The sequence below is a fragment of the Eublepharis macularius genome, chromosome 17 (assembly GCF_028583425.1).
Source record: "Eublepharis macularius isolate TG4126 chromosome 17, MPM_Emac_v1.0, whole genome shotgun sequence".
NCBI classification, from domain to species: Eukaryota; Metazoa; Chordata; class Lepidosauria; order Squamata; family Eublepharidae; genus Eublepharis; species Eublepharis macularius.
Genome location: NC_072806.1, coordinates 32,317,546 through 32,331,454, shown reverse-complemented (window position 1 = coordinate 32,331,454; position 13,909 = coordinate 32,317,546). Strand labels below are relative to the sequence as shown.

The following is a 13,909-nucleotide window of genomic DNA, read 5'->3' as shown; positions in this document are numbered from 1 at the left end:
ACACGGGGGAACGGAGTTCCGGAACCTCTTGAAAATGGTCACATGGCTGGTGGCCCCGCCCCCTGATCTCCAGACAGAGGGGAGTTGAGATTGCCCTTCGTGCCGCTCAGATTGCCCTTCGTGCCGCTCAGCGGCACGGAGGGCAATCTCAACTCCCCTCTGTCTGGAGATCAGGGGGTGGGGCCACCAGCCATGTGACCATTTTCTCTGAGGGCAACCCACTGAGTTCCACCACCTCTTTTCCCAGAAAAAAAGCCCTGGAGTGCATCATCTAAAATTATTCTACACTTAAGTGAATATAAGAACTATTCCATTTTCCTGCTGCTCTTAGCCTTACGGGGTCCTGTGTGTTACAGATGGTGCTAGAGGAGGTTCCGACAAACTACTGGTTCATCTGTTCAAAAGGCAGATTGATCTATTTCTGTTGCGTCGTCGTCGTCGTCGTCATCCTAAGACCTTTTGACTTTGCACGTCTATGTCATCTAATTAAGTCTGCAACACATTCTGCTTTCCTTTTTCTTTACAACCCCCCCCCTACTAACAAGTCTTTGGGCTCTTCCAGTTTGCCCTGGATTACCCCCCTCTCCATACTTAACATTCAACGTGACGAATTGTTCTGGGGAAATCCAAAGACGACAATATTTTGGCAGGACCCATCAAAAGAGATCTTATAGAACTATGGAAGTCTAAGAAAAATCTCTTAATGATCATTTATGGTCAACCATCTTCCTTTCACCGGCCAGCTTTCAACCCTTCCTGGAGACTTAGAAAAGAGAACCGAGCAATTGTTTTCAAAAATGTGAAGATTCTGTTGCACTGTCATTTTGACTCCAAAACAAGCGAGGTCCAAACACGGCAGATCTGTTGCAAGTTCATAGCCTAGGCAGGCAAACATTTCCAGTTTGCAAGTCACTTTTAATTTCCCACATAAGTGTGGGAAATGGATTTAATGAAGGAGGTTTTATGTACCTTTGTGTTGCCTTCTACCACTGTTATGCACTTTTACTATTCTCAGGAGCTAATGTAGTATTTGTAATGCGACTTGCAAGAAAATGAGACGACACAAAAGACCAAAGCAGAATGTATGTTATACATGTGAATCACTGTGAGAAGTAAGATCGAAGTACTGTGAAGCTTGCTACCAGATAGATTGCACTTAATAAGCACCTTCTTGTTTCCTGACACCTGATCCTTACTTGATACAGAAACCCCTTTGTGAAACTGCCTATACAAAATGTTGCAATGAAAGCTGACTAGATTAGCAGAACCTTTCAAGGCTGAGAGAAAACCACAAAGCAGAGGAAGGGGGTACTGAATGTAACTTTAAGCACATTCCTAGGGAAGGGAGAGCGCTTTTCTCCCATGGAACCCAGAGAAATATTCTCCTTTTGAAACCAGGGATGGATCGAGGGGGGCAGGGGGGGTATTCTGCCCCAGGCACCACCAAGGAGGGGGCTCCGGGCACAGCTACCAGCCGCCGGGAGCACGTGGGGCTCCGGGCACATGCCTCCCAGCCCCCTATGCTGCCTTTTGCCTGCCCTGCAGGACAGGGGGTGGCCGGCTTGCCACATGCCCCCTGTCCTGCGGGGCAGGCAAAAGGCAGCACAGGGGGCTTCCAAGCCCAGCCCTGCGCTGCCTTCGCCAACTCGCAGCATGCCGGGGCACCCGGCTTGCTGCGCGGGGCAGCACGCTCCACCTGTGTGATGACATCACGGGAGTGACATCATCATGCAGCGGCGGGAGCGCGCGCACACATAGCGTTCATATGAGGGGGGGCAGACTTGGGTTGCCCTGGGTGCCGGCAACCCTAGATCCGGCCCTGCTTGAAACCCACAAGGTTGCCAAAAGCGACAGCGGGGCGCCTTTACTAAATGTTACATAGACCAGACGAATGGAATGGATATGAATGAGAAGCCTGTGAAAGAGATGTGTGGGAAAGGCAGGAAGATATTCCTTCCAGAGATAGAACCAAGGACAGATAAGATAAGACGTATTGTAACTATGCTGTTGACCTAAGTTGTTTCTTTCAATAAGAATACCCTTAGACACTAGTATCGTGAGAGGTGGTCGCCCACTTGAGCCAATGGGGGCCACTGTATTTTCTGAGCCAATAGAATAACAAATATTATAATTAACCAAAAGGTATGAATTGCTTTGTACTGCTATTGTAGCTTTGATGAGCGTTGGGCACGAGGGGACCTTTTACTCTTTGTGTAACCATCATTCCTCCATCGTTTAATAAATGGTTATAGATTGCTTCATCCGCAGGACTCGGCATCTGTCTCTTATTATGACTGGCTAAAGGACATTCGGGACACCAGCTGTGTCCAACATAAGCAAAGTAATGCTCAAGATTCTACAGCAAAGACTCTCACCATATATGAAACAAGAAATGCCAGATGTTCAAGCTGGATTCAGAAAAGGAAGAGGCACTAAAGAACACACTACAGATTTAAGATGGTTAATGGAGCATGCCGTGAAATTTCAGAAGAAAATCAGTCTGTGATTTATAGATTATAGCAAAGCTTTTGACTGTATGGATCATGAAGCTACGGATGGTGTTAAAAGAAATGGTTGTACTGCAACATCTGATTGTGTTGAGCAACTTGGAGGCACATAACACACACAAATGTATACATATTTGAGGACATATCAGCAACCTGTAAACACAGCAAGAACAAATGGCACTTAGGGATCCATTTTGCATCTTCCATCGGTACCCAACATTCTTATAATGGTTTGTGCCAGGAATCCAGGAGTGGGTACATTGAGGAAAGCACCAACAGAGAATGGAAAGCTAGGGCAGCAACCATTTTGGGGCAGTAAGAACTGTACAGTGTAAGTTCATTCCAAACTTCAGGTTCCTGTTGCACCATTTTTATTTATTTACTTCATTTATATCACACCTTCCTCCCCCAAGGGGATCCAAAGCAACTTACATCATTCTCCTCTTCTCCATTTTATCCTCACAACCACCCTGTTAGGTAGGCAGAGGGCCACTTTGGTGTAGTGGTTAAGAGCACGGGACTCTAATCTGGAGAACTGGGTTTGATTCCCCACTCCCCCATTTGAAGCCAGCTGAGTGACCTTGAGTCAGTCACAGCTCTCTCAGAGCTCTCTCAGCCCCACCCACCTCACAGGGTGTTTTGTTGTGGGGATAATAATGACATACTTTGTAAACCTCTCTGAGTGGGTGTTAAGTCATCCTGAACGGCGGTATAGTAGTAGTAGTAGTAGTAGTAGTAGTAGTAGTAGTAGTAGAAGTAGTAGTAGTAGTAGTAGTAGGTTAGGCTAGAACGTGCAACTAGTGTAAGATCACCCCGCCAGCTTCCGTGGCAGAGTGGGGATTCAAATTAGCGCCTCCCAGATCTTAGACAGTAACTCTGACCACTCTATACTGCATATGGAGTAAATATTATATTCTGTGTTTGATTTTTCTGGGAATTTTTTTTCTGCATGTGTACATGACTGTGTCAAAAAAAATTAAAAGGAAACCCACAATTTAAGCAGCAATACAGATATCCAGACACTTAAGGAAAGTTGTTCTATGATCTCCCAGTTGTTGAAGAGGTCACAAAGTGGGTTTTCCCCACTCCATGTCATGCGCATTGTTGTGTGGGACCAGCTTAGCACCTGATAAACACACCAAAAGTCCTGAGGAATCAAACAGTGGTCCACCTAGTCCCATGTTCTGTTTCCCCCAGTAGCCAAATACCTTCGAAAGCTCACAGTAGGCAGGGAGTCCAAACCTGGCATGCAGAAGTACACCAACACCTTGGAGATTGCAGATAACAGCCACGACTAACAGCTGTTCATGACCTTATTTCCCATGAATTGACCTAATCCCCTTTTAAGCCATCAGTACATCCGGTGGGTAGCAAGTTTCATAGGGTAATTAAGCCTTGTGTGAGGAAATTGTTCCTTTTCTCTGTGCTGAATCCGTTGCCTGTCAACTTAATTGGGTCTCCCCCAACATCCATAAAATTCGTTTGGGGACGAAAAAGCTCTCTCCAATCTCCTCCTTCCCTTAAGTCCCCCATGGTTGCCCACTGTCCCACACTGAAGGGCTGCATCCCAGACTGCTGCAGCACTTTTTCTATTAAGCACTGCCTGGAAGCTGGAGGTGGGGAGGGAGAAAGACGTGCCAGCAAGAGCCAGAATCTCTGTTCACTGCTCTGGCCTTTTTCTATCCCTCCCTCCAAGCTGGCTCATTTTGCAAATTGCACTGCCCGCTTGGCATTTCAGTTTTCATTTCCACATTGTACCACTCCTCGCCTTGAGTTCCCTGGCTTTTGGCAGCCCTGAATCAATGCTACAGATGGTCTCTGCAGTAAGGTGAGGTATTGCACTCCCATCTCCTTTTAATAGTACATTGCTGCCCCCACCCCTAAACACTGCTTATGTGATCCGAAAGCAAAGTGTCTGATAAATAAATCATTATGCAGGCCCCAGAAACCTAATTAAAGGATTCCATATTTGGGCCGTTAGTAGAGTCTATCGTGTGGCATAGGAAGTGTAATTATAGGTGGTTGTGAGCAGGTTATGCTGGCTGGTATATGTGCAGGAATGAAAATAATAAAAGCATACACTTGGTTTATATTTAGGAAAGAAATAAGAGTTCTTTATTGCAGGAACTCCATATTCTGATAGGAAAGGAGGAGAAATAGATTCTACCTACCTATCTAGTCTAAGGATGGACATGGATGGCAGGGCAAGGCCTGCATCCATGCTGCCAAGATGGAGGGAGGAGAAGGAGAGAGGTGTTGCCTGGAACAAATCCAGGACTAGAAGGAGTGAGAGTGAGGAAGTCAGGAGGAGGAAATCCTGAGAATAGCAACCTGCATATTAAAGGACAGTCAGAGCAGTAAACAGAGTGTCCTGACCTCTCTATCTTTCTAACTCTTTGGTTTGTCCCCCTCTGAAACCTGGGGAAAGAGACAGCGCTGGATCCTCCTCTTCCAACAGTGTCAGCAGCTACATTCTATTTGAAGCAAGGAAGGAAAGATTTCCTCCTCCAAAGAATGATCTTGCGGGCACGTAGCACAGCTCTGATGAGGAAACTGAGTGAGTCTGGCCTCAAGTTCTGAGAAGGTGGGGAACTGCCTGGGAACCATATGAACTCTGCTCAAAGGCCTCTGGGGAAATGGGGCAAGGAGAACATCCCAAGAGCTTTTTCATTTCATTATACATTACATTTCATTACATTTTCATTTCATTATACAATCCACCCACCCAGGGCTTTTTTTCAACAGGAACGCGGTGGAACAGAGTTCCGCAACCTCTTGAAAATGGTCACATGGCCGGTGGCCCCGCCCCCTGATCTCCAGACAGAGGGGAGTTGAGATTGCCCTCCGCGAGGGCAATCTAAACTCCCCTCTGTCTGGAGATCAGGGGGCGGGGCCACCGGCCATGTGATCATTTTCTCTGAGAGCAACCCACTGAGTTCCACCACCTCTTTTCCCAGAATAAAAGCCCTGCACCCACCTATCCACCACGACTGACAAGGGGAAGTACAATATACGATTCACCCTGCTACCAGATGATGGCTGCTGTCTTAGAAGGACGTGGATTCATGGAGGGTTATCAAAAGCCAGTAGCCACGATAGCTAAATGGAGCCTCATTTTCAGAGGCAGCTCATATCCGACTCCAAGAGAATGAAAGGAAATCCCAGAGGTGGGTTATTGCCTTCCTGGCCTCCTTGAGAGCTTCTTGGAGGAATCCGAGTCCTTGGTGAGATTTAGCTTAAGCTTTTGCAAGACGAATAGAGGACACATCCATCAGTGTAATGACGGTGTGGCTTATTGTAGAAATGATTATAAAACGAAACAGAAAAATGCTCAAGTTAGCTAGCGCAGGGATTGATGTTAGTAGTTCAGTAGCTGCTGGCAGAATTTTTCTATACATTGACTTGAGCTGGTGATATGTCCCTCCTGAATGCCGTGCTCTATACCCAGGCGCCCTGGATGCTTGCATCATGGCTGCACCTATAGTTTTCTTGCAACTTTTAGAATCTGGTGATGGAGGCCTTCAGCAGCAGCGCCAGGGTTTTTGGTGCCCCTGGCCAGCCGGCCGCCCCCGTCCCCCCACGCGCGCACACACACCAGCCTACGTGATGATGTCATGTGTGACGTCATCACAGGTGCACGCATGCTGCCAGCCCGATCGCTGCAGCAGGCGGCTGGGACGGCATGCGGGTGGCCTCTGAGCTCTCCCGCTTGGTTGCCTGGGGGGTGTGCTGGCGGCGGCGGCAGCGCAGGGCAGGAGGGCTAGGAGGCTGCAGCTTTGTGGCACACGGTCCCGCCCCCGCGCCTCCTCCAGCGCTCCCTCGGGCACCCTGCACCCCGAGGCCACCGCCTACCTGGCCTCAATGGGTGTGCCGGCCCTGGATGCCTTTTAACTGTGATTTCTGATTTTCTGTAAACTTGTTGTTTTAATTTTGTATTATTTTACTACTGTTGAGAACCACCCTGAGCCTGTTTACTGTGAGGATAGGATATAAATATGATTAAACAAATAAACAAATAAACAAATATCCATGATACTGGATGCTTCTCTTGAACAAAACATGCTCTTCAGCACCTCCAACCAATTACAATTTTAAACCATCAGAAAGTTCACTCTTCTGATTCTCTGGGTAGGCCGTAACAGGGAAAGTAGACACAATGAGTGTTTTCCTGGTGGTGGTGGTCAAAAGTGTCCCCAAGTCAGAGCTGACTTATGGCGACCCCTGGTGGGGTTTTCAAGGCAAGAGACTAACAGAGCAGCGTTGCCATTGGCTGCCTCCGCAACCCTGGCCTTCATTGGAGGTCTCCCGTCCAATTAGTAACCAGGGCCAACCTTGCTTAGCTTCTGAGATCTAACGAGATCAGGCTCACCTGGGCTATCCAAGTCAGGGCAACGTTTTCCTAGTAACATTTAAAATGTTACACCCTACATGAACACACACAAAGCTCCCCTGTACTGAATCGGACGTGTGGTCCATCAATGTCAGTATTATCTACTCAGGTTGGTAGCAGCTCTCCAGCGGCTCGGGCAGACACCACCTACTGCCTGGTCCTTTTAGCTGGAGGTGCTGGGACGGAACCTGGGGGTTCCTGCATGCAAAGCAGAGGCCCTCCCGTTAAGCCTCTGCACTTGCACAGCACCTGAACCCGCCCCCTATTAGGGCTGTCCACCACCTTAGTTGGTTCAGCTGCGTGTGCTGTTTTACATTGCTGGATTGCTGCCATCTGGCTATTACATTATTGTATATTGTATATTTTTATAAGGGAATTTTAAAAATTTATTTATGGTTTGATATTGGATAAACAAATTTTAATGTGTTTTAACTCGTTGCAATCCACCCTGAGCCCCTTACGGGGAGGGCGGAATAGAAATTCGAAGTAAATAAATAAATTGTGAGCTGTTGCCATTTCAGACACAAGAACTCTTTTGTTTGCTGCTACGTCACCGTCGGCCTCCTTCAGTGACTGCCCACAACCAGACTCCATGGAAACGAAACTCTGAGAACCAGTTAACAAGAATATGTAACCCAGCCTGGTCCTCTCTGTTCACCATTTAATCGACAGTCCATGCAGGCGCTATTTGGTGTAGTGGTTAAGAGCGGCAGGACTCTAATCTGGAGAGCCGGGTTTGATTCCCCACTCCTCCACTTGCAGCCAGCTGGGTGACCTTGGGCAAGTCACAGTTCTCTGGAGCTCTCTCAGCCCCACCCACCTCACAGGGTGATTGTTGTGGGGTAATATAGCATACTTTGTAAACCGCTCTGAGTGGGCATTAAGTTGTCCTGAAGGGCGGTATATAAATCGAATGTTGTTGTTGTTGTTGTTATTTCAGCCACCAGGCTGGCTCAACAGTTCCTTACTGAAGTCATCAGGTTCGGACCCAGAGCTGCTCCACCAGCATCTCGGGAGGATGTCTGATAACTCAGATTTCTGAACTCCCCATCGGGCTGTAGCTGGTCTAGTCCAGCGGCATTCCTGACTCACATGTTGACTGAGCTGCACGCCTAAGGCGAGTCTTGCACAATCCAAGTCTACCTTGGGGGAAGGAAGAGGGCCGAACGACGAAACAAACACCATGCACCTGGGGACGCAGGAGGGCCCACCGCTCGACGGGCAGAGCACACGCTTCGCAATAATACTGTGCATGACCTCACCTGGGTCATGAACTGCCAGCTGTTGAGTTGCAAGTTCTTATGCAGTTTTTCTCTGGCTGCTTTTTGGAAGGACTGGCTCCTGGTGTGCCTGTGTAGACCGCAAGTGCGCACACACCTCCTGCTGGGTTTGCCAGGTCGAGGTTGGGAAATTTCTGGAGATTTGGGGGGTGGAGACTGGAAAGGGTGGGGTTTGGGGAAGGGAGGGGGCCACAGCAGGGTATAATGCCATAGAGTCCACCCTCCAAAGCAGCCGTCTTCTCCAGGGGAACTGATCTCTGTCACTTGGAGATCAATTGTAATTCCGGGAGATCTCCAGCTGCCTCCCTTTGGAAGCCCAGAGAGGAGCAAGCTGGAGGGTGAAATGAGATCCCTCAGATTTTGACATTAGCATAGTATCATGCCATTAAGTTCAGATCATCACTCCGTGAATCCGATGCTTTACCATCTCTACTAGTAACAGCTGATTCTTGGTTCAAAGCTTGGCTTAGCCCAATTCATTCATTGCCATATTAAACCCAAGCTTGATTCATAGGGTTTCACTGGGAAAAAATCTTTGCAAGGTGTACGAAATTTAAAGAAGTCTGGGCTATATTAAAATTCAAAGCCAATCAGAAATGCTCCCCAATTTATTTTCATCTATCCTACCAGAAAATGTTTGAACTGGCTAAATATCAATTCCACTTAACAGTTTCAAAATATTGATGCGCTTTCATGTTACTCAGATGCAATGCCTTCCGCTGAGATGAAGGGCCGTTTTAGTAGAATTCCCCCTGAGAAGCGCTATTGTATTCATTGTATGGATCAAGTTGATTCAATTGCCCATATCCTTCCAGGGCTGGATCTATAGTTGCTGGCGCCCAGGGCAACTGAAGACCAGCCACTCGCACACACGCGCACGCACAGCGCACATGCTCCCGGTGCTGCATGATGACATCACTTCCATGACATCATCACACAGGTGCACGTGTCGCCCCTCGGCAAGCCAGCTGTCCCGGTGCACCGCAGAGCTGGCAGCGGCAGCGCAAGTGGCTGGGAGGCCACCCGAGCCATTCACATGCCCCACAGGACAGGAGGTGGCCAGCTTGCTGTGTGCCCCCTGCCCTGCAGGGCAGGTGAATGGTGTGGGTGGCCTCCCAGCCACTCGCGCTGCCTTTCTCCTGCTGCCCGTGCGCTGCTCCCAGCTGCGCCTGGCACCCCCTCTTTGACAGCACGGGGGCAGACTACCCCCCCTGCCCCCCCATCGATCCGGCCCTGTTTTTAGCTGCCCCGTTACAATTTAGTTCACAATCAATATATTACTCCCTGGACTGAAGGTCTACAGAATATTTCTGAACAACAGAAACGAAAGATGTTGCTGTCGGGCAAGCTAAAAAAATGTACATGTGATCTAGCCAGATTTATCCACGGAGTTATACATTACTTATAAAATACTAGACGTGTGGCTTGTAGGCTGTTATGTTACAGGGAAAGGAAAAAGGAAATGAGATCACACTTCTGTGGGGATGACTTCTCCAGGGTTGTTCCTTCCATCTCCTGCTGCTTGGTTTGTGTTTCAGGTCCCACCCGTCTTATGATTCTGCCGCCCATGGCGCTGGGGAGATCATAGCTCTGGTTCTGCCCTCTTCCTACATGTGCCTGCAGCTCAACGGGGCTCTGAGCTGCAGCCTGCAGGTTCAAGGTGAGTCCAGGGTCTGGAAAGGTTGAAGGCCACTAGGCTAGACTTGCAGGTCAGCAGCCTGACTTTCAATAGGGCAGCCTTGTACCAAAACAGCTAAAATGTTTCTCAAGAAACCAAACGCAACCCACATCAACCTTTAATTAGGGCCAACCGAAAGACACCTACGAGCGTGCTGGCTTTCCAGTTCTCCAGAAGTCTTCTTCAGGCTGGATGTTACTAAGATTTTTAAAAAAGTGTTTCAAAAGGAACAGGAAAATTCCTCAGAATATGGTGAGTTCTAGTGAAGCCTGAATTACGTGCAGAGCTGTGTTGGTGCAGCAGAGGGCAGAGAAATAAACAGCTTGAGCTTTACGGCAAAACAGCAACCCCGTGCATAGCTACCTCTTTGCTCTTGATGAGACGTTCTTCTGAGTCAATGGGATCAAAAGAGGACACGGCGATCACTAGCGATTTTTTTCTGCCTGTGTTCTTGCGTCTTTAATAGGGGAATTTTCCTGGCTTGGCCATGAAGGGAGCATGGGGGAAAATGTATGTTTCCCTTTTAAACTCAGGCTCCGAATGTCCTCAGATTCGGGTTATTGATCAGCCCCTGCCCTCCACAATCGGTTTCAGCAGCGACAGAGCCCACCATGTGCTGGGCCCAAAAGCCACACCCTGAATGTCTGCATACAGGACTGTTTAAAGCTCAAGAGGAGTACTGGTAGAAATGAAAGCTGGCTGTTCCAGCTGTGGGAGAATTGTCCGGTCAGTTGCAGCAGGTGATGGGGTAACGGCGATACAGGTCAGGACGAGAGATGGGCACAAACAGCAATGCGAACAAAAAAAAGCCACGAACAACCCAATCTCTTGTTCACGAACAAGCTGTTGGTGAGGCCCCATTCTAAACAAACAGGTGGTCGTTGCAAGCCTCGTTCGTTGCTGTTCGTTTATGTTCATCAAGCCAGACAATCTGGCACCTGCAATCAATTCCCTTGGCAACCGCAGCCAGGGACTGCCTGAACTCTGTCTGAACTCCTGCTGTTGCCCTGGAAACCCCAATCTAGGCCACATTTAGCTTGATAGGCAGGTCTTCAAGTGTGGAGCTCCAAATTTGTTACAAGGAAGCAAAGAGCAGGGGGACTCCCAACTCTGGTTTTGTGGACAGTGAGGGAGAGACAGTTGCTGTTGGCATTTTGAGAGAGAGAGACAGGGAGAGTGCATTGGAGATTGAATTTCCTTTGTGTGTGGTGGGATAGGGATCTACCTCTTCAAGTTCCAGGTACATTTCCTGCTGTCTGCTCAGGTAGGGTTTCTGGGAGTGGTGTAGTAGGGATCTTGATGGCTGGAGGAGAGCTTGCTGGCCCCCATGAACAATGAACATCTTCATGACAGGATCATGTTCGTCAGTGTTCGTTGTTCGTGGATGGCAATGAACAACGAACACCATGTTCGGGTTTTTTCCCCGTTCGTGCCCATGTCAGGATTAAAGGAAACATCTGAATAGCAGCACTGCCACACATCCAGCCAAATCTGGAGACCAAGGGCTGGAGGCAGAGAATGTTGGCTCCCAAGATTCTCCAGCGCCCAGTACAGAATTCCAGTTGTCCTGGTTTATTAGTTGTGTGACCAGTGAACAGTCAGCACAGACTGAGCCACTCTGCCCTGCTGGACTGAAAGCACAGCAATGGCTATATACCCAATGTGGCATAATTCCCACAAAAGAGGGGTAGTCCTCTTTCTACAAGATGGGATAACTCACTGCCTTTGGGGAAGGGCTGGGGGCTCAGCAGTAGAGCACCTGCCAAAGGTGCAGAAGGTCCCTGGTTCAATCCCTAGCATTTCCAGTCAAAAGAACCAGGAAGAATGGTCTCCTTTGATAGAGAAAATGGCATCTCATAGCATTGAACCAATTTATTGTAAAAACCATGTGCTACTTGAGATACTATTATTCTATTAACCTCCATCTTGCTTGTTCACAGTTCTTGTAGTTTGCTAAAATGGAGACAAATTTGTTCCGCAGTTCAATGTTTCAAATATTTGTTTTCTATGATATCTTGAAGATTATTGTTACATTTGTATTGATTTTTAAAGTATTGTGTTTTAAGCATTTTAAAAAATGTGTCCCAGGGGCGTGTAAAATGTCTACCTTACTTCTGTTCTTCTGTATTCTGAAAAATTAATAAAGCGCCTCAAGTTTCTCTCTCTCTCAAAAAAAAATCTCAACCTGAGACCTTGGAGATCCACTGCCAAGCAGAGAACAGAATCCTTGTTTATGTATTTACTTCATTTATACTCTGCCTTTCTCTCCAATGGGGATACAAAGTGACTTTTCCATTTTATCTTCTCCATTTTATCCTCACAACTACTCTGTGAGATAGGCTAGGTGTCAGGTCTTGCCAGGTGTTTTCCCCAAGCACTTCACTGAATCACTCAGGTGTATGAGTTTAAGTTACTTTATTAAAGAAGAATACCAGTATCAATATGGTCAGACAGGATCATTGGCCAAAGTGATGCAAGGTAGCAAAGCAAGGTTAATTATTATAGGACAAAGTCCACGCCCCCCAGTGGGAGAGAAAGTCCGCTAGGATTTTGGCGCGCTGAGCCAGGGAAGAGGGGAGGAGGGAAAGAATGAGCTCTGCTCAGTCTCTCAGGAGGTTGGTGCAGTCTTGGCTGGAACTTCAAGGCCACGTTCTCAGGCCGGCCAGGAAATGGAAACCAAAACACCTGCAAGATAAGCACCTAGCAACCAGTCAGCAAAACAGGTTCCCTCTGCATGTTCTCAGAAGTACACTACACACTGCAGCAAGAAATTCGTAACATGTGGCAGATATACTAGAGGCGTATCTGACACTAGGCTGAGAATAGAGGACTCTCAGCCTAGCCTACCTCTAGGGTTGCCAGGCCCCTCAAGTCTCCCAGTGGGAGACTGGGATGCTGGCTCCTACCTCATTGGGGGCTGTCCTTGTTGCACCCATGCGCGCTCCCAATGTGTGTGATGACATCTTCTGAGGCTTCAAACTGGTGTCTCTCAAATTCTATCCTGAGACTTTAACCTCCACACTACTCAAGTGTCTGACCTTGATAGCCTAATGGCTTAACTCAGTACAAGGCAGTTCTACACGCCACATCAACACAGGCTTTTAAAAAAAAATCAGTGGTAGATAAAGGAGCTGAATTGGCAGAAACAATTTAACATGCCATGAGACATTTCAGCAGGTATCGTAAAGCCCCACACGATGCCTTGGAGGCACATAATACACATGCAAGCCAGCTTGCTTTCTTTCCAGCAAAGACCTCACCTTAACTCTCCGTTTCAAGATCATTTACCACCAGGGCTTGTTTGGAGGGGGAACGCAGCGGAACAGTGTTCCGGTAGATCTGAAAAGAGGTCAGGTGGGTTTTGGCCCCGCCCACATGATTCCTTTTCCTCCTGGCTGGGCTCCAAAGGAACGTAAGCTGCTTTGAATTCATTCTGCTCAGCTGCTTTATTTTCATTTGTGACTCATGAGGGGGGGAGAGAGAGAGAGAGAGAATGAGTGTAAGCCAAGTGGGGCTGGTCTCCTTTGAATTCATTCTGCAGTGCTGCTTTATTTTCATTTGTGACTCCTGAGGGGGTGAGAGAGGGGAAGAGAGAGAGAGAGAGAGAGTGAGAATGAAAGAGTGCAAGCCGGGTGGGGCTGGGCTCCAAAGGGGGGTAAGCTGCTTTGAATTCATTCTGTTGCTTTATTTTCATTTGTGACTTGTGAGAGTGAGTGCGTGCGTGCAATCAGGGCTGGCTCTCCAGAGGAGCATAAGAATGCTTTGAGTTCATTCTGCTTTAAGGAGATACCTAGAGATTTTGGGGGAAAGGGGCCTGAGGGGTGGCTGTTGCCTTCTGACACACTTCTGGTGATGTCAGGGGGTGTGGCATATGCTAATGAGTTATGCTAATGAGTTCCTGCAGGTCTTTTTCTAGGAAATGACCCCTGCCCACAACAAAACACCCTGTGAGGTGGGTGGGGCTGAGAGAGCTCCTAGAAGCTGGGACTGACCCCGAAGAACTTGTCAGCTATGACACTGAGATTTATCTCCTGAGAGATCTGTTTATGGCCAT

The 13,909-nt window shown here is 48.0% G+C and overlaps 1 protein-coding gene across 1 annotated transcript in view; it reads right to left on the bottom strand.

Annotated features, from left to right (window-relative positions):
- Positions 1–12,791, bottom strand: part of YPEL2 (yippee like 2) — a 104,564-nt gene extending 91,773 nt beyond the window's left edge. The window contains exon 1 of the mRNA XM_055001862.1: positions 12,762–12,791. Within this exon, the coding sequence (XP_054857837.1) occupies positions 12,762–12,791 (30 nt within the window). The remainder of the gene's footprint in view (positions 1–12,761) is intronic.
- Between the last annotated feature and the right edge of the window lie 1,118 nt (positions 12,792–13,909).